The sequence below is a fragment of the Chrysemys picta genome, chromosome 2, assembly GCF_011386835.1.
Source record: "Chrysemys picta bellii isolate R12L10 chromosome 2, ASM1138683v2, whole genome shotgun sequence".
In the NCBI taxonomy this organism is placed as follows: domain Eukaryota; kingdom Metazoa; phylum Chordata; order Testudines; family Emydidae; genus Chrysemys; species Chrysemys picta.
Genome location: NC_088792.1, coordinates 233,476,236 through 233,497,787, shown reverse-complemented (window position 1 = coordinate 233,497,787; position 21,552 = coordinate 233,476,236). Strand labels below are relative to the sequence as shown.

The 21,552-nt window shown below is 42.4% G+C and overlaps 1 protein-coding gene across 27 annotated transcripts in view; it reads left to right on the top strand.

The window, feature by feature from the left end:
- The window catches only part of EYA1 (EYA transcriptional coactivator and phosphatase 1), a 246,731-nt gene that overhangs the window by 210,326 nt on the left and 14,853 nt on the right, over window positions 1-21,552 (top strand). For all 27 annotated transcript variants that reach the window (XM_065582146.1, XM_065582152.1, XM_065582150.1 and 24 more), the window contains 4 exons: window positions 9,313-9,371; window positions 9,575-9,735; window positions 9,983-10,097; window positions 20,164-20,285. In XM_065582146.1, the coding sequence (XP_065438218.1) occupies window positions 9,313-9,371; window positions 9,575-9,735; window positions 9,983-10,097; window positions 20,164-20,285 (457 nt within the window). The remainder of the gene's footprint in view (window positions 1-9,312; window positions 9,372-9,574; window positions 9,736-9,982; window positions 10,098-20,163; window positions 20,286-21,552) is intronic.

Here is a 21,552-nt window from a genome sequence, read left to right as displayed (position 1 = left end):
TATGTATTAACCATCCTTTTGCCTCTTGCTTTTTCCAGATCATTGAGTGGGACTGTGGCAGTAATGGGCATAAAAGGAGTAGCCACCAGCCCTGCTCAGCTAACAGACATTAGCAAACCTTCCAAAAAGTAACTACCATTCCTGCTCCACTCAGCTCAGAAGCAGAAGCATCTCCTTTGATACCCAGCTACTGCTGCTGAGCAGGGTAATTGGGGTCAACATCTGCCCTGTGTCGTCTGGAGAGAAAAAAAGAGGAGGAGGAGGAGAAAGGAAAGGATTTTATGGAGAAGTTTGTGCTGCTCGAAATGTGGCAGATTTAGATATGCATAGTGATAGGTTGGTGAAAAGGTTTTTTAATCCCAATGTTTGTGCACATTAGGAGATAATTACATGGGAAGAAAGACTCATTAGCCAATTGGATTACAGTTTTCATCCAAGACATTTTATAAGTAGAAGTATATCTGTCCCAGCAATAAGGAAAGTGAGGCATAGAGAGAGGTTAAGTGATTTGCCGGAGGGGGCACACAACTGAAACAGAATCAGTGCCTTCTGACTCGTAGTCCTGTGCTTTAACCACTAGAATCCTTTCCTCTCCCAAGAAAGGTATTTAATTTTCAAGCTTCTATAGAAGATACAGCAACTTCATCATATTGCAAAGATTTGTAAGTGTGAAGTATCCAAACAACTCTCAGAAGAAAATGTCACTAAAAATTGTATGTGCTTAAAAATGTACCTTCATTTTAGTTGGCTCTTATAGATTTGCAATGAAGTAAATCTTGAAATATTAGCCATGTTCATCGATTTTCTTCCTTTCTTTTAAAGACTGTCATTTTATTTCCCCCTGACTTTCATTAGTCACAGATTTGATTTGATTTTTTAACAAAAGTATATATCCACAGATAGCATGAATCATGTCATAAAGAAGGTATTTACAATGTGAAGTGCTGAGATTTTAAAGTAGGGTGAATCTGACATTTTAAACTTAATACTGTGCTTTCCAGGAAGGAAGAAGCCTTTAAATAGATCCACCTGAGTGTTTTTTTGTCAATCATATGGCAGATCTGTCAACAGAACTACACTTTTCCTAAAAGTATATTCTGCATGAAATAACGAGTCAGTTTGGCAGACTTCTAGCAAGAATTTGGATTGCTATACTGCTATTCTAAAATATTTCCCACCTTCCCCATACCTTGGCGAAATGCAGAAAGAAAACTACATCAAATACTACATTTCAAAACAATAATTCAATCATCTGACCACTTTCTAGGTCCCAGTTTTGCAATATGATGAATGCATCTGGTATGGTGTGGTGTACTCTCAGAATAAGAACCCTAATTATAAAACTATAGTAATCTTTGAGGGAAGCTGGGGGCCTTTGGATTTTGGAACTGTACTTGTGGTTATTGTAGTTTGCTCCAGTACACTTACTGTGGTATACCAGGATGCTTTATATTTTCAGCCTTCCCTTTCAATATCAGAAATATTTCAGTACGTCGGGTATATTTTAAAACTGGTAAAAATAAATATATAAAACTATAATTTCAATTCTGAAAATATCTACATCTACTCCAGTTTAGCGGTAAAGAAAAACTAGCAAAACAGGTAGACGGGATGAAATTGTCAGCAGTTTCACTTCTCACACAGAACCCAGTGCCAGATCCTGATGTACACCTATTCGTACAGGTAGCCCCATTAGGTCAGATTCTGATATCAGTGGTGTTCTTCTGGATATATATGAGTGTAACTGAATTGAAAATCTAGACTATTGATTTTTAGTGGGACTACTCCCATGGGTAAAGATTGCAGATGAGATTCCTGTTCATGTTGGGCCACATTGTGAGTACTCTATTTAATATGAATGGAACTGGTCATGTGAGCAAAGAGACTAGGATTTGGTCATTTATATTATAATCTCCAGGGGCTATCAAGGGTAATCAGTTATTTTTGTCAAGGTCCAGATTTCTTGGTCAAGGTCCAGATTCCAGAGAAAATACAAAATAATAACTAAATCAAAATATTTTTCATCCATTCAAAAGTGTCTGGCAGTCCAGATTTGGCACCCAGTCCACCTATTGACTACACCTGGGCTAGATCCTCAACTTGTGTAGGCTGTCATAGCTCAGTTGAAGTCAGTGGATCTATGGCCATTTACACCAGTTGAGGATCTAAAATATTAGTGATTAAAATTCACTAAAATACGATTTGTGTGTGTGTGTGTCACTTCAGTTAGTGCACAAAATTGTGTTCTCATTTACACGCTAACAAGTGAGAACAAAACGTGATCCAGTGTGTCTCCTGACAGGGGCTGGGGGGTGGGGGGCCGTAGACTTGCAAAGTAGTAAAAATGTTCCTTACTTACTGTTTGTGAAAAATCAGCTCACTAAATAATTTCAGTTTCCAGCCCTTGGTGTTTGGAATACAGTTTTCAATCCCTTTGTGTCTGTTTAGTCACTGATTTATTCCTTTGTCTAGACCTGTTACTTAACAGGCATTTAAGAATGCATTTTTATGTGAATATAAACTGCATAGTTTCTTTCTATCAGTTAAGTAAAATAGGAGTATTTTAAAACTCTTCAAGGGAAGGTCTGTTTTAATTCCTTGACTGTTCATCCACAAATTGTCAAATGGAATGAAGTGGATTTCAAGAGCTCTCTTTGTTTTTCATATCCTGTGCCTGACCTACAGGTAATCCGCACCTTTTTTCTTCAGCACAGAATAATTGTGGTGGGAAAGTAGAGAAAATGGTAGGGTCACAAAGTGCAGACTAGACAGGGATGACAGGTTCTGCCAATTGAGTGCCAGTATTGTGAACCTGCGAACCATAGGCACTGCTTTTTCACATGGATTTATGTTGTATGTTAACAGGAATTCCACGATGATGGGTTAGGCAGTTCAGAGCAGCACTTTAGCTTTTATTACCTCTGATTGAAAGGTAATGTAGGTTTTTGTTGTATATTTAGCAAGTACAGAAGAATAGCATTGTACACAAGCTAAATATTTATTGCATTGGCAAATGTTTGCCATTCTGTGTATAAATATAGATGTACTGAACTGTTTCTGTAAATGAGATGTTTTGTGATCTTTATAACCAAATGAGAGATCAAGTTTTTTATATAAAATGTAAATACCAGAATTAACAAATGGCAAGATTTCTGCTATTATTTTTCTAAGTTTTAATCATAAAGAGCCATAAGAACTCTATTTATTTTGAAGAGGTAATATCAGAACTAAAATTAAAATTGTGTAGGAATCAATAGGTTTGTAAACACATACCACACACATGAACCAGCTCTAGTACACACATCTATCACTCAAGCAGATGTCATCTTGTAAAGCACCCTGCACAATTCAAGTTTCCTAAAGGAGAACAGAGTTTACAGGGTGATGTACGTCTGGTGTGGCAGATATCCATGTAGAAATTGCATACTTGTGATATCTGGAACAGACACACTAAAAGATGGAACAGACTGAAAAAACAAACAAACAAAAAACCTAAGCACAATAGTCTAAATTTCAAGGAATTTTTTTTACTTGAGGATTTTTATGTAGATCACGTTTTTAAAGGATTGTGACTTTTAACTTCTTATGCCAGATCTGTTCTCACATGTACATGACCAAATTTCTCTACTGTTCAGTAGGGAAAACGAAGCAGTGGATATAATTGCGTAATGACAGATATGAGGTGAACAGAGAATCCCCAGGATCATTTCCTGTGAGTTGGCTAGCTTCCAGCTAGTCTCAATGGACACACTGATGTAAAGGCTAAATGAAAATAGCTTGTTCTGAAGGGATTTCCCCCTACCCCATTCTCATTTTACTTTGTAAAGCAAGGTATTGAAACAATTAGTTGACAGCATGGTGTTAGTTTTCTCACGGTAAATTAGGAAGATTAAGCAAATGTGGAAGTGCATTTTAGCTATAATCAGCAGATTTGGGGTTGTAATACTTCTGCATCCTCTTGAGGATATGTTCATAACATTATTCATATTCTCCCTTTTCATAACGTGCAAACTTGTCCAAAGCCATCTTATATTCGCTTTTTATTCAAAGATTACAGTATTACTGTGGCTTTTTTTTTTTTTTTTTTAGTTTTGTAGCACAGAAATATAGAGGATCCGCATGCTAGTTATTACATCACTGCACTTGGCATGTACTACTGGCACAGATAAGATGAACCATTGCAATGGCCTTAATTTCTTTTTTATTAATTTTCCTAAAGTAAATTGAATAGAGAGGCATACTTTTATAGAATTATGGCACAAGCGTGCCATAGGGATGGTGAGATGAGCAGAACAATGTAAATATTTGCAGAACATTTGTCATACCTTAAAATTTTGCATATGAAGCTATGTTCAGATTCTACTTTAAGGGGCTAGATCCAGAAGGAAATACCTATGCAGGCTGGGCAGGCTTTTAAGTGTTGTGAATGATGGTTCTGGGGAATTCACAGGAACGTTTGGCCACTGTATAAGAGCAAAAAAGGGCAAAAGGAAAAAAAAGGTTGCAATAGGGAGTTAGCAAACTCTTTGGAAATGGAGAAGAGAGAAGACTTGAGCTCTTTGTGCACTGGAAGACTATGCCGGACTCTTCTATTCATCCCTTCTTTCTGGCTTTGCTGTGTTTCATCTCACCTTCCTCATCTCATCCAAGGCCCATTTAAATCAATTATCAGGCCCAAAATGCAGCTCCTAAGATGATATTTCCCACTGCTCTTTTCAAATGGCTTCACTAGCCTCCCCTCCCCTTCCACAGCAAGTTCAAGCTTCTTGTTCTCACTGTTATGGCTCTGCAAAGCCCTACCTGCCCACTATCTGTACTCCAAAGAGCTAGGACAATCCTCCCCCTTCCCATCGCTGACCCCTTTCTCCCAGGTCTCTCTCCTAGAAGCTTCTTTTGTATCCTTCTGCTTTTGGCCTCATGCTTTCCTGCAGGCTCCTCGGTGTGCTGAGAATTCCCTCCCTCTCTGCCTTGAAATCCTCTTTAAAGCTCACTTCCTCCATGAAGCCTTTCAGCAGCCTTTCCCCAAGATTTATAAAAACCAAGAACAAAACCTGCCCTGCTTCCAGACTGTAGCTATGCAACATGGTTCTGAATTGAATTGGCCTTTTAGGGTTGGCGGCTGACTTGCTCTGTGTGTATAGAGCTGAGCACACTGACAGTGCCCAATAAATGATAAGGTAGCAGCCTCCGTGACTACATAGCCAGTGTTTTCTCCTCAATAGTAGGTACACGTGCACCAAGGGTAACATGTTCAAATGCGTGTAAGTAACTTAGGAGCCTCTGTCCCATTTTCAAGTGTCTGAGTCACTTGGGAGCCTAAATTTAATTCAAAATCAATGAGATTTAAGCTGTTCAGTGCGTAAGTCACTGAAAAATGGGACTGAGACTCCTAAGTCACTTAGGTGCTGTTTAAAATGTTGGCCCCAGACAATACTGACTGCATTTTCCCTCCCACTGATCATTCTCGCCATGCAGAATAACATCTCAGGTTGTATGATCAGAATCCCCAAACTGGATACAAACATGTCACCACTTGCAGTCCCTGATGGGGATTTCCAGCTGGATGTGCTGAAATTACAAGGTCAACACACTTCGAAGTAAAGCACAGCCTTTTTTCAGCATAATTCACCAGGTACTTTTACTGCTTAGCGTGCTGACCCATCCTGCCCATGTACAATAGAATCTAGCACCTTTAATGCAGAGATGGTATCTATGCTGATTCTAATATAACAAAATACATGTTTGAATGAATCATATACATTTATTCTGAGTTCCGCATGAATACTGTTTCTGAAGGGACTTATAAATTTTTCACAAAGTTGTAAACCTACATATACTAAAGGCATGAGAGGGAGAATAAAAACAATGCCTGGATATAATTTATCATGCACTGTATTTACAGTATGAAAACTTTAAACTTTGGGTGTGTGTGTGATTCAGTGGCCTTATACATCTATAAGAGAGGTAAAGGAAAGATGTTATTCATAGCTTTCTTAAAACATTAAAAAGGTGTGTTTATAAAAAATTGTTTCCATCTTCTGTGGTAGCACCCAATCAGTGAGGCTTTTTGAGAAGTGCTTTAGGATTTTCTGAAAGTCTTTGTGTTTTCATTGAAAGAGACCTTTGCAAAAATGTACTGACAAAGCATGAAAATTGTCTCGCTCTCAGTCACTCCATCAAACTTCATTTAATCAAATCTCTATGATATCTGTTTGGTAACCCATGGTTTTAAAATGTTAAGTCCTGACATTTGTTGAGACTTAATTATAGCTAACAAAGATACCAAACAAAGCTTCAAATAGCTGCCTCTGCTCGGGGACAACAAGCCCCAAAGCAAGCAGGTGAAAACAAACACAGGATATTTCAGAAGAATAGGCAGACTAGATTAATTAACAATAAAGAGATAATTGGCTTCTGCAAAAAGATTTCCGGCTAAATGAGTTAAAGAAGAGCATTTTTCCTTCTGGTGTCCAGGGCTTGAAAAATTTACCCAACACCCACTAGCCCAAACTGTTAGTCAGCTAAACAGAATGAAAAATAGCTGTGCCACCCCTGTCTCAAACCATACTTAGCCCCAAAGCCAGAGTCCAGCATTTAAAAAGAACAAAACTGTTGCATACTGTTTGTGACCTCTGTTACTTATAACATATTGTCAGTCAATTTTCTATTTAATCCTTTCTAAATTATAATTTTCCTCCCTTGCTTTTATTTTACCTTCTTTCCCATCCTGACTTCACTTTTTCTTTTATTTCCTATAACAGATCATAGAATATCTTTCTCTTTGTTGTTTTCCAGGTGTTTCCTTTTTTTTCCTCATTCTCTACATTGTGTTCTCTGCCTCTTCCAATATATTTTCTGTTTCTCTTTTTTCCCCCCACTTATCTCTGCAAAATCAGTCACTCTCTCTCTTTCAATCTCGTATTTTAATTTATCCTATCCGTTGTTGAGCTCAGGAGGGGAGGAGAAGGTTACAGGGTCAAAGTCCTTTTTATCGACCCATCCAGGTGAGCAGGCAACTACCTCAATCCCAGTTGCTGGGAAAGGAGAAGGTGCTTGTGATGCCTACTAGGATGCTGTCCCTAGACCCTGTCTTTTGTATCCACCTCTGAGCAGTGGGGGTCCTGTCTACTTCGTAGTTCCCTAGGCCCTAGACCTTCTCTGGCTGTTGGAAGGAACAAGGAGCATTCTTTCTCTCACTATTCCCATCTACTGTCCAAAAGTTTCTGGTGCATGGATGAGTTGGGAGGTTTCCACTACTCTACCCCTTCCTCAGCCTCTCCTGTGTGATGGGATGGGTCTCTGCTGCTTCCCTTAGCTTGGTGGCCATTGCAAGTGGTGTGTCTCCTTCCCATAGTCTCAGTTTGAACCTTCCTCTCCAGTGACTAGCTCCAGCTGCAATTCATTGCTCTCCCAGGCTCTGATAGAATGAAATTGACTTGATTCTTGTTCATTTCGCTACTGCAAACAGGTTTCTGAATAGCTGCATAGAAAACTGAAGATTCACGTGTTACTCTGCAGCAGCTTGGAAAAATCTCTCTGAGCAGCAGAGGCACTGAAGCATATTGTGTGTAGACTCAGAAAGATGACACTGCATTAATTTACATCTGCAGTTCACATTTGAATGATTATTGTCACACCTATACAGACTAGAAACTAGTTTTTGTTTGAAATGAAAACTTAGATTCTACAGGAGTTGATGTCACATGACCACGGAATTTTCTACTTGTATCAGCCAAGTTGATTTTCAAGCCTTTCTAGCAAATGTGTAGTTTAATTTTTGACTTTGATTGTGCGTCAAATCCATTGTATCTGCCAAAGCAGGCAATGCCTTGGATGATGGTTAAATCTGAGCAAATATAGTTCTGCCACTCATATCATGGTTCATTTTTATTTCTCTTTTAGCCAAACTACTATTAATTCAAATACAAAGGTGCAACAAAATTCTTGTCACTGTATGAACTGCACACTTTACAAATATATAGAATAGTTATAGAGCAAATATCATTAATTTCTAAATAGCTTTAGAAATTTTCTAAACTGTGTCCTCAGATAGCAACCTATAGGTTTTTTTTTAATCTTAAATTCACAACCATCATGTGAGGCCAGATAGACTTTCTTTTCCTTTTTTCTTATCTGAGGTTGTTGACCTCAGGAGAGGAGGAGAAGGTTACAGGGTCAAAGTCTTTTCCTCCTTGGAGCTTGCTGCTTGCTGGGAGAAGACTGGCTGGAAAATAGATGTTTTAGAACAGGGGTTGAGGGTCATGATTTTAATTCTGTTAGGGAACAGCTGGTTTGCGTTTCTTTCCACTTCTATCTTCCCTCCGTCCCTCACAAATCCATGGAGAGAGAAAAATTTGTTCAGAGGGAAGCACTAACACAAAAATATACAATTCCAGTGTTTTAGCACATCAAATGTATCATCTTTGTTATGGGGCTTCACGTTAGGCAGGAAAAGAGGGCATTATTGAAATAATTGGGACATACTGTTTTATACGCTGGATTCAGTTTGAATTACAATGCTAGAGGTTTGCTTATTTACCTGCCAAATGTCAAACTGTTAATAGTAATTCATGTTCCACTGCCCTTTAATAGCAAACAACATGTACTATTACATTGTAATTTACTGAGATAAAGCTAATTATAAATGTATTGTATTAAAGTTTATATACAAGGGACTGAAGAAAGGTCATTTGACTTGGCTATTTCTATTTAGATTTTTTTCATCTTTGCATGCTGTTTTCATACACTAAGACCAAAGAGAAAGAGAGAAGCTCACAACTCTCAAATGAATGGCAAACTAGGAACAGATTTTTTTTGTCTGCACTCCTCTGAAACATTGGCCTCAGGCTATGTTGGTGTGTGGCTCAACAGCAATCAGAGGTCATAATTTCATTGGCGGTTAGCATCAGGTTTAATTTTTCTAATATGTTACATTTACCAAAATGTCTGGTTTCAGTTATACTTATGCACTGACTGAATCAGCTTTGAGCAGCATGATGTTTTAAGGTACCTGAAAGGGTACAAGAACATTTATGGAACACATACGCTAATTGTTTTTAACCGCTTTCCTTTCTAAATACAAAAATGTGTTTTCAGAAAGCCATATAGTAGTAGTAGTTAATGACAGTGCACATTTCTTCTATGAATGGAGCATAAAAAGTGGGTAAAATTATTGATTTAACAAGACTGCCATCTACTGATTTACACAATCAAAAAAAAGCCCCCAATGAGCAGATCTTTAAGCCTTTTTTGGTTTTGTTTTTTAATTTAGCCTAATAATAATAATTAATAAGGAAAAATCTGTCATCTTAGGAATGCGACCAGGTTCATATAGATGATGTGTCTTCAGATGACAATGGCCAAGACTTAAGGTAAGTCAGAACCACCCAAGATAATACATTGGTTTTGCAAGTTATTTTCCTGGAAAAATTGTAAAATACCATGAAACATATATTGGGCAAAGTTCTGCCTTCAGTTATACCTTTGAAACTCCATCAGTGTCACTAGTATACCTGACAGTTAATTTTTGCTCATCATATTTTGTTAATTTGGGAGTTTTCTTCACTCTAAATAGCACCTATAACTTCGGAACAGACGGCTTTCCTGCAGCAGCCACCAGCGCTAATTTATGCTTAGCAACGGGTGTGCGTGGAGGAGTGGACTGGATGAGAAAATTGGCCTTCCGTTACAGACGCGTAAAAGAAATCTACAACACCTACAAAAATAACGTTGGAGGCAAGTGTCCATCAAAAATATTACTCACCTGTTTCTTGAGACAAATGAGAAGTTATAAATAAAAAGGATTAGCCGTGCCTTTGTTTGCTGATCCTTTTCAACGTGATTCTGTTTACTCAGAGAACTGTTCAGTTTGTAGTCTCTACAGAAAACTGTTCTTACAACTAATGGAAGCAGAAGGAAATAACAGAAAGGTATCTGAGTTTAAATACAGACATATTATTGAGTACCCTTTTCTGCACCACAGGTCTTCTTGGTCCCGCAAAGAGAGAAGCTTGGTTGCAACTTAGAGCAGAAATTGAAGCTCTTACAGATTCTTGGTTAACACTTGCACTGAAAGCACTCACACTTATTCATTCTAGGTAAGTGTATAAGAATTATCATGGCAGCACAGAATATTCATGAAACCTATCAGTGTGTTACACACACAAAACTTCATTAAAAGAACATTAAGTTTACACAGTCAAGTACTCAAAAATTAGGAAATGCCACAATCAAGTTTGATTATGCAAACTTAATTGGGCCTCCTTGTTGCATATGCATTATGATGCAATGTTTAATTACATGATCACACACTATTTTTCCCCAGAATTCTCTGCCTCATTTAGTGCACAGGATGAACAGTGCTCATTTAGTGAGCAGCTCTTCAATACTTTGTTTTCTCTTCATTGTATGGCTCTAGGACTTATTTACAGCACACTGTTCAAACTGTGACATAAAGACAGAATTAAGCATTTCCTCACGTGCCTTTCTGTTGCAGTCATCACTGTATATCTGAGTACTTAACAAACATTAATCAATTTATTTTCACAACACCTCTGTGAAGTGAAATTGAGGCACGGAGAGATTAAGATCAAAAGCATCCATTAACTTCAGGTGTCAAATTTGAGACCTGGACCTGATTTCTCAGAGTACTTAGCATTTACATAGCTCTTCATATGTTCAAAGAACAGATCCCATTGACTTCAGTTGCAGCCATGAGTGCTCAGCCTTTCTGCAAATCAGACCAAGAGACTCAAGTCAAGCATCAAGAAACTAAGGAATACGCAATTAGTGACCAACCCCTGTGCAAAGTTTGGTTTAAAGGATGTAACCAGAAACACACAAGAACTCTGTGGCAGATTCAGGGATAGAATCCAGTTCTCCAGGGCAGCATTCAGCTATCTTAATTATGAGACCAGCTGTTCTCTTCCAGAAGTCCCCTGCCTCGTTCACTACAGATTTTCCAGTTTCTGCAAGAGATGAGGTGAGGGTCTTGCAGACAACAGTTTCCTTCTCCACAAAGTGCCCCCAGAGCAGGTCTGTCCTGAGGCAAGGGTCCCGTGGGAAAAAAGAGTACAGTAAAAGCTGTGTTATCCAGCTCTGTACCAATCGGAAAGCTCTATAAACTGGCATTTCTAATCTCCATACAAAGTCCAGTTTATAGTCCTGGTTGGCGTGGGGCTGGCAGGCTCCCTACCTGGCTCCGTGTGGCTCCCCAGAAGACATGTCCCTGCTGCTCCTAGGCAGAGGAATGGCCACGAGGGGTTCGGAGTGCGGGCGCGGGAGGGGGTGTGGGCTCTGGGAGGGGGCTGGGGTGCGGGAGAGGGTTCGGGGTGCCAGATCCGGGGGGCTCTCACCTGTCCTGGCTGCTCGTAGGCGGAGGCATAGCAGGCAGCTCTGTGCCCTGCCCCCACCCTGCCCTGAGTGCTGGCTCTGCAGCTCCTATTGGCCATGAGCCATGGCCAATGGGAGATGCAGGGGCAGTGCCTGCAGGCGGAGGCAGTGCACAGAGCCACCTGCTGTGCCTATGCCTAGGAGCAGCTGGGACAGGTCACTGCTTGCGGGGAGCTGCCCAAGGTGAGTGCACCCCCGGATCCGGCATCCCGAGCCCCCTCCCATGCCCCAACCTTCTGCCCCAAGCGCCCTTCCGCACCCAAACTCCCAGAGCCCGTGCCTCGCACTCCCTCCCATGCCCCTGCCCCAGACCCAAACTCCCTCCCTCGTAGTTAACCAGCATTTTTCACTTACCGGCACCCCCTGTACCCCCAATATGCAGGATAAAACAGCTTTTACTGTATATGATCATGTAATTAAAAACTTCATCCTAATGCATAGACATAAGGGGGCCAAATTAAGGTTACACAGGGAACCTTAATTCTGACATTTCCCAACTTTTCAGTGCTTGAATTTGCAACCTTAATAATGTTGTTTTAATGTAGACTTTTGGGAGTACTTTCTAAGTTTTTAAAAAAGCAAGTTAGAAAAAAACAGAACTTTCATCATGTGGCACCTTATTGACAGCCACATGGGTGGTCAGCAGGGTTAGAACCCTTACATCTACCACAAAGATCTCTGCCACTTGAGTTGATGGAGTAACTGTAGCAGTAGTTGGTCATCCTCTATGTGGATCAGCTCTAGAGGCAGGTGGGTTGCTTTGCCAGTGGGCTTCACTGATATTTGCTGACAGCAGCAGAGTGGTAAAACACAGGGATGTGGGGTTCCATTCCAGGCTCTAGAAGGGATTGTGCTGTAGTGGGTACACTCTCCTCCCCATCTCCCTCCCCCCCACCCCAATCTTGACCCCTTCTATCTTGACCTTTCCAATCTGACCCTTCCAAACTTGTCTGTACCCCACCTCTGGCTCCTCATCCCAATTCCATTCTCTTCACCTTTAGTCCCAGTTTTCATTCTTCAGGCTGCTGATCCCAGGCTTCTTGCCCTGTAATTCCTTGCCTTATCCCTCCAGATTCCCAGACTGCCACCCCCTTATCCTGCTTCCAGTCTCATTGTCCAGCTGTTCCCAGTCCCCTCCACTCACCTTCCTTGTTCCCAATCTCCTTGCCCAGCCAGTGCCATTTCCCTCCCCCACTCTCTGATCTCTCTCTCTCGCTTTCTCATTTCCCAGCTCCATGGTCTCCAGACACCACCCACCCACATTTCCTATCCCCATTTGCACCCAGTCTCCTTCCCTGGGCTTCACTGTCCTCATCTCCTCTGGCTCCTTGGCCCGGTCTCTCCATTCAGTCCCAGTTATCCCCTGTAAGGTGGCCCCTTATCAGAGCTGTCTCCTCTCCTTCTCATCTCCCCTCTCCCAACTGGTTCCCAGTCTCTTTGCCCTGCCATTCCCATTCTCTTTCACCCTCACTCTCTCTCTCTCTCTCTCTCTCCCTCCCTCCAGTTCTGTATCCTATCACTGTTCCCCCACACACCATCTGTCTCCCTAACTCCCACCCGCATTTCTCTGCCCTGCTCCCAGACCTGATCTCCTTTTCTATCCAGTCCCAGTCTCCATCCCTGGTTCCCAGTCCCAGTTTCTGCCCTCTGCCAGCCTCCAATCCCAGTCTTCATCCCCTGGACTCCCTGTCCCAATATACTCCTCCAACACTGCATCTCAGAGCCCTAGGTCTGACCCTTCTCCCCTTGGTTTTTTAATTAGATGGCTTCTTCCTCCACACTACCTGAGTGCCAGCACGGGGATGGGTGATCATTAAGAGCACAGGAGAGACAGGCTCCATGCTCTCAGTTCTAGTGCCTGGGTCCACACCAGCCCAGAGCAGACATTATAGGAAAAAGTCCAGCTTCACCGCTGTAGCTCTGTGTGGGAGGATGCATACTCAGTCACTCTGTGGGGATGGTGTGTGAACATTCCAGTCACACACCGGAACTATGAGGGGATGGAGCATCTTCAGTGGCTCTGTGTGGATGATATCTGTGGAGTCTGGTCATCATTAGGAGCTGGGAGAGACTAGAGCATGCTCAATGAGGACGGAATCTTCAGAGGTTTTATCTTTTAAACTCTAGCAAGTCTCTTCTGAGCATGCATGAACTGTGATTTTTTTTTTTCAGAGGTTTATGACTTGGCCAAATGTGGGTGGGTTTTCATGATGATGGTAAAAGGCATATCCCTGACATAAAAGTCCCACCCCCTTGCCAAATTTCAAATCCCTGCTCCGAAGTATGTGGGCACTAGAACTTTCCAAAGAGAACTGGGAAATTTTTCACATTAAAAAGCAATGTATTTTTTCCTTGCCTCATTCTCAGAAACAGCTGAACCATTTTGGCTGAAATTTTCGAAAAGAAAAGAAACCTGAGGCAGACATGGAAAATTTCGTCCTGAATGGTTAAAGTTTGACAAAGTTATAAGCAACTGAAAATAGGGTCTTATAATGGGAAGTGTTGGGTAACCTTAATAATAGGTAGCGTTAACAATCTGCCTGTAATGCCTATGGTTTAGGAGATGCTGCAAGGTGTAATAGATAGAATTTTGGTCTTTGAATCAGGAGATTTGAGTTCTTTTCCCTGTTCAGCAAATGTCCTGCTGTGTGCACGTCACATTTCTGTGCCTCGAATTCTACACCTGTAAAATGGGAATAATTTTTCAAGTAGTGTCCTGGGGTGCTCCAGGTGTGATTGTATCCCTGCACTGCTCATTGGCGAACTTTGGCAGCAGTGTTTGTTAGGCCCACACATGCAGTGTCTCTCCTCATGACCTTCCACTTGGGCTAACCCTCCTCAGTTCCTTCTCAACTGCCCCTGGCTAGAGATGGGACCATTAGCAGTCTGTTTGTGATTGTTAATTTATTTAGCATTTCTAGTTGTTTGCTAGTGTCCTTAGTCTTAGCTGTAGTCTCTTTCATTTTTTCTACCCCCAATAAAAAAATACTTTATTTTCCCCCATTTTTCATTGGGGACCCCTTCCCCAATGATCTAGTTCACCTGCAAAGAGGCCATCCCTGTGGCAGAATAAATGGACACAAATCGGTCATCAGAAATGGTAACATACAAAAGCCAGTAGAAGAACACTTCAATATTCCTGGACATTCTATAACAGATTTAAAAGTAGCTATACTTGAACAAAAAACTACAGAAACCGACTTCAAAGAGAAACTGCAGAACTAAAATTCATTTGAAATTTAACACCATTAATTTGGGCTTGAATAGGGACTGGGAGTGGCTGGCTCATTACAGAAGCAGCTTTGCCTCTCCTGGAATTGACACCTCCTCATCAATTATTGGGAGTGGACTACATCCACTCTGATTGAATTGGCCCTGCCAACACTGATTCTCCACTTGTGAGGTAACTCCCTTCTCTTCATGTGTCAGTAAACACCTCTACCGCAATATAACGTGACCCGATATAACACGAATTCGGATATAACGTGGTAAAGCAGTGCTCTGGCGGGGGTGGGGCTGCGCACTCCAGTGGATCAAAGCAAGTTCGATATAATGCGGTTTCACCTATAACATGGTAAGATTTTTTGGCTCCCGAGGACAGCGTTATATCGAGGTAGAGGTGTATAATGCCTGCATCTGTAATTTTCACTCCATGCATCTGAAGAAGTGGTTTTTTACCCACGAAAGCTTATGCCCAAATAAATCTGTTAGTCTTTAAGGTGCCACCAGACTCCTTGTTGTTTCTGTGGCAGACAAGCAGTCTCGCTGCATACGCTGCCTCAGGGAAGACCACATCCCATAAAATTGTGGTCACTGCCAGCAACTCAGACCCAGGTCTCACAAGGACAAGTCGTTGAGACAGAAGATCATCTCCATTGAGGCAGCCATCCAACCCTCCCTAAACCCTCACTGCGTGTCACCTGGCAGATGCGAGTCTTCCCCACAGCCCTCAACATCCAAGGATGGGTCAAAGAAATCAGCCACAGACCCCTCTTGTAAAGTCATTCAAACAGTGAGTCACCAGAGTGAGCCCCAAGCTAGCCCCAAAAGATCTCCAGCACGCTTGGTATCGTCAGTACTATTGGCACCGAGACAATCCCAGCTCACAAAGATCTGGAGTGGCAGGTACCGTTGACAGGCCTAAGAACCTAATGGGCACTGGCACTGAGTCAACAGAACTAACTGACAAAGATAGGAGCGAACGGCACTCCAGTAAGAAGATGCCGCCGGTATACGGTGTACCTTTGGCACCATCATCAATCTATGTGGGCAAGATCCCCAACACCCTCTTTACCACCAACAGCACTGGGTCGGTCAGCTCCGCTGGCATTTCAGCACTCAAGAGACCTCTGGGTATCTAGCATACCAGACTCTCCTATTCTTGGCACCGGGACCTCGGCACAATGTCTCCCCCTAATGTGGGAGTCTTCTCCAGTACCCTGCCATGCACCCCCACTTTTGAGTGAGGAGTCAGTGAGCCAGAGGAGACCATTTCCCACTACTCCCATGCTCCCTATTGTGCCCACTACCAAGAGGCTCCCCGAGTATACAGCCCCAGTGGCTGTACTGGGATCCCTGGGCTGCTTATTGCCCCCACACTTCTCGAGCTCCCAGCCTTGCTTGTGACATTCCCCCTCGGCTACGGCGTCTAGAACCTCAGAACTCCCAGAGGAGATTGCTGAGAGCAGAAGGGTGGAATTGAGGAAGAGGTGACTCCAAGGACCAACATCTCCTCCTCCACCCCAGTTTAAGCTTTCATGCCCCTGCCACTGTGCTTAGCTGATGATTTCCGGCTTTTCCAGTATGTGGGAAAGAGAGTTGGAGGAAGTCAAGGACACCCATCACAAACTCCTTGACATATTACACTGTTCATCGGCCTCTAAAATAGCCTTCCCCATCAAGGAGGCTCGGCAAGACCTTGCAAAAACCATATGGCAGACCCCAGCATCAGTGATACCTACTTGTAAGCAGGCTGATAAAAAATATTACATGCCAGCTTCCCTAAAGAGGTGCAATCAACTGTTGAAGAGCTTCCCTTTGAAGGCATCTAGCTCTCTGAAGAGAAAATGGACACCTTTCTCCATACCCTGAAAGATTCCAGGGCCAATCTCTGTTCATTAGGAATTTACACGCCAGGACAAAAGATAAAATTTAGTCCTCAGACCCAACACAGATCACACACCTCTCGATACTCAACCCGGCGCTTTTACAACATCAGAGGAAGAAATCTAGGTTCCCCAAGCATAAACCATCAGGCCCACAGCTTTCCACATTGCACTCATCTAACTCCAAACACCAATTTTGACATGTTGGTCAAGGTGTCGACAGGCCACTCCTCTCAACCACTATATCTGATCAAGCTGTTCTATCCATTTGGCTACCATCTTGCAACGTTCTGCAACCCATGGGAATGCATAAAATCAGACCAATGGGTCTTGGAAATTATTCGCAATGGGTTTTCCATTCATTTTATCTCCCTTCCCTATTCACAACAACTTTCCCCATCCCGCTTCATGGACCCTTCTCATGAGAGTTTACTACAACAAGAAATAGATCATCTCCTCCAGCTAGGAGCCATAGCCAACAGCTGTGAGGTAAAGTCTGTTGTTATCGCTATTTCCTAATACCCAAGAGGAAGGGAGGTTGGAGACCCATACTCGACCTTGAGCGCTCAACAAATTTGTGAAAACTCAGAAATTCAAGATAGTCACACTAGCAACGATCATTTCAGCATGGAATGGAGAGACTGGTTTTCAGCCTTCAGCCTTCAGGATGCCTATTTTCATATCTCAATCCTATCATCCCTCAAACGGTTTGTCTGATTTACCCTAGGACAAGACCACTACCAGTACAGAGTACTCCCTTTCGGGCTTTCATTAGCCCAGAGAATGTTTTCCAAGGTTCTGTCAGTAGCAGCCACTCACCTATGCTCCCAGGGGATCATGATCTACCCCATCTGAATGATTGTCTCCTCAGAGTCCGCTCCTTTGCAGGTTACCGAAACTGCAGTAGCCTTGTTTATGGCACTGGGCCTACAGATGAATACCAAGAAATTAACCCTCACTCCAGTGTAGTGCCTGGAATTCATAGAGGCTAACCTTGACTCATTTTAAGCTAGAGCGCTCCTGCCTCAATATGGTTCCTCTCTTTGGCCAGTCATAGAAACTGAACAAAACAGTCCTCAAATATCAGCCAGACATTGCCTCTAACTCTTTGGGTGTATGGCTGTGGGTATACTCACATGGGTGGGTAGTGCCACATGCCAGGCTTCACATGTGATGTCTCCAGGTGTGGTTCAGCTTGGTGTATAGACCAAACAAAGACAGACTAGAAAAACCTCTGTCACTGCCTGCCAAAGTCAATATATCCCTGGATTGGTGGAAGGACCCAGCAGATGTTTGCAAAGGGATTCCTTTTGTGAAAATTTCCCCATTGTTGCTTCTCACCACCGACACATCCCTTATAGGATGGGGCGCACATCTAAATGGCCTTACAACACAAAGCAAGTGGTCATCCATGGAGATATCCTTGTACATCAAACTCCTCAAGCTCAGGGCGTTCAGGAACGCCTGCACCCATTTCCTCCCACTGATCACACACCAAAGTCCTAACAGACAACATAGCATGCATGTATTACATAAATTGATAAAGAGGAGCCAGGTCGCCCTCCATCTGCTCAGAAGCGATAAAGCTATGGAACTAACTGGTGCATCTCCCACGACATTACGCTATCAGCAGATTACCTTCTGGGCACACAAAACTCTATAGCAGACATCCTAAGTTGCAAGTTCCCTCACAATCATGAATGGAAATAAACCCATGAATGGAAATAAACTTTACGACCTATTCAGATGCTGGTGGACACTGACCATAGATCTGGTCGCTGCTCACTTGAACAAGAAATGTCCACACTGCTGCTCCAGAGCAGGGATAGGACAACACTCCCTAGGTGATGCTCTCCTTCTTCCATGGGACAGGGACTTTCTTTATGCCTTTCCTCTATTCCCACTACTGTCGAAAGTCCTGTTGAAAATAAAAAGGGAAGGACCATACATCGTATTGATTGATCCCACTTGGCCGAGACAGACTTGGTAACCTTACCTGTCACAAGTGGCAACGTGCCCACCAATCTTTCTCCAATCCACTCCAAACTTCCTCTCGCAGAACAAAAGACACACTCTGCATCCCAACCTGGGCATTCTTCACCTCAAGGCTTGGCTCCTTCATGGTTCCAATGCTTAGAGAACTCCTGCTCAAAGGAGGTACAAGAGGTATTTCTACACAATAGAAAGCCCTCAACATGCCGTACTTACCTGCAGAAGTGGTTCAGGTTTCGGATTTGGTGCAATTCCCAACAAATCTCCCTGACATCCTCAACCTTTCCAAAGATCTTAGATTATGTACTAACTCTAAAAAAAAAAAAAATGGGGCTCTCTCTCTTCCACCAACAAGTAGAAAGGTACATAATGCTATCACACCCAACCTCTAAACGATTCCGCCGGGGTATAGTAAACCTTTCTCCACAATCCCAACACCCCACACCTACATGGGACCTAAGCCTGGTGTTGAAAGGCCTAACTAGTCCGCCCTTTGAACCCAGGGCCACCTTTTCGCTTACATACCTGTAGAAGAAAAGGGCCTTCCTGGTAGTAATCACCTCAGCTAGGAGGATAGGAGAAATAGCGGCTCTAATGGCACATCAACCTCCATGGTATTCTTTCAGGACAAGGTTACGCTCATGCCGCACCAAAAATTCATCCCTAAGGTAACCGCCCTGTTCCATATAAACCAAGTGATTCACCTTCTGACTTTTTACCCCAAGCCTCACCATGACAGCAGGGAGACTATATTACACACACTAGCCTTCTATCTGGATAGGACAAAGTCTTTCAGGAAGTCACTGAAGCTGTTCCTCTCTATTGTGAAAAGATCCAAGGGCTTAGCAATATCAACCCAGAGACTCTCTAATTGGTGTCGGGCTGCATTAGACAATGTTATCAGATTCATAACATGACCCCTCCAGAGACTATTCGTATGCACTCCACAAGGTCGTTCTCTTCTGTTGCCTTTTCAAGAATGTCCCTATCTCAGAAATCTGTAGAGCATTGATGTTGGGCGTCAGTCCATACCTTCACAGAATACCATGCGATTACTGGGGACCTGCCTTCGATGCCATCTTTGGCTCCACAGTATTGTCATCTGTAACTGACCCAACTCTGAAGCCCCAGCCCTCCAGAAGGGACACTGCTTGGAAGTCACCTAAAGTAGAGCATCCATAGGGACACTACTCGAAGAAGAAGTTACTCACCTTGTGCAATAACGATGACTCTTCAAGATGTATCCCCCATGGGTGCTCCACAACCCACCTGCCTCCCCTCTACTTTGGAGTTCTTGCCAATGACTCTGCGGTAGAGAAGGTACTGAGGGGGGTTAGCCTGCACATGCTGGCTAGCCTCGTGGCGGGGCACGAGGAGGGACAGCCTCATGATGGGGCATAATGGACACTGCTACCAAAGTTCTCTGATCAGCAGCATAAGGATGCAAGCACACCTACAGTGGAGCCACCCATAGGGAGATAGATCTTGATGAACCATTGTTACAGCACGAGGTGAGTAAATTTTTCTTATGATTCCCTCCCTTTCTAAAGTACTTTGAGACTATGGTGATGAGGTTTTGTTGGGGGAGAATGGAGGATGGTTAATTTTCCCCTTTTATTTAGTTTTAATATATTTACATGCATATTTAAGGATGTCTGTTTTTGTTTTCTTGCAGGACAAACTGTGTGAATATTCTAGTAACAACTACTCAGCTTATTCCCGCTCTGGCAAAAGTCTTGTTGTATGGATTAGGGGTTGTATTTCCAATAGAAAATATTTACAGTGCAACTAAAATAGGTGAGGTTTTTTTACAACATGATGAAATATTTGAGGCTATAGTTTTAAATGAAAAACCATATGTATCTGCGTATTCATATCACTGTAGCATCTAGGGATTAATGATAAATAACGTACCTTACAGTAAAACACCATTCAGACTGAGTGATCCTACAGCACCTAACTGTCAGGGTGGTTAAGCACTGGAATAAATTGCCTAGGGAGGTTGTGGAATCTCCATCATTGGGGATTTTTAAGAGCTGGTTGGACAAACACCTTTCAGGGATGGTCTAGATAATACTTAGTCCTGCCTTGAGTGCAGGGGACTGGACTAGATGACCTCTCGAGGTCCCTTCCAGTTCTATGATTCTATGATTTTACAAATTTAGGCCCTGATCCAGCAAGCTTGGTAGTCCCTTTGCTGAACTGGAACTATAAACAGCTATATAACCACTAAAATGCACTGCATCATCCACAACTGAAATGCAGCCACTCCTGCGATGAAATACAATAGCTTTTTAACAGCTCATTGCAACACTACATAATAGTTTGGGGCAGGAAAGTCACTATTCTGTATGTTTGATTTTAAGTCTCAATGTGTCCAAAATGAATTCATGTTTTAGTTCATAGAGATTCACTGTACTGTTTTTTTTTCCTGCATCCACGTGTAAATCAGACAAGATGCTATTAACTGTAACCTTTCAGGGCTATCTTCTATAACAGAAATTCAAAAGTTCAGTCATAAGTGTAAAGCATTCCGTCTAAATCTAGAGAAAACTAAAAAATGTATATGGTGAAATTCCAGGGCTCGGTGTCCTCATCAGAATCCATTGACAAAAGAATTTACCAGAAGCTAAAATGTTTGCCTCCAGAATATAATTATTTTAAGTTTATTCAAACTGAAATTAATAAATTTTTGCCAAAGTCTATGCAGATTTCTGTTTCTCAGTGAAATACAGGAGAAATATCATTTTGGTAAACTAGAAGTACATAGTACCAGATATTTGAGAGAAAAGGTGGGTTAGTTAATATCTTTTATTGGACCAATTTATTTTCATAAGAGAGACAAGTTTTTGAGCTTACACAGAGCTTTTCTTCAGGCCTGGGAAACAGCATGTCAGCTAAATACAAGGTGGAACAGAGTGTTTAGCATAAGTAGTTAACACATATTCAAGGGATCATTCAAGGTGAAGTGTCTTATTGATGCCTCTCCAATCATAAGGGGAAGAGAAAGGAGTGGGAGGAAAGGCAGCTAGTTGTTACCTACCATCCCATACTGGGAACCCAT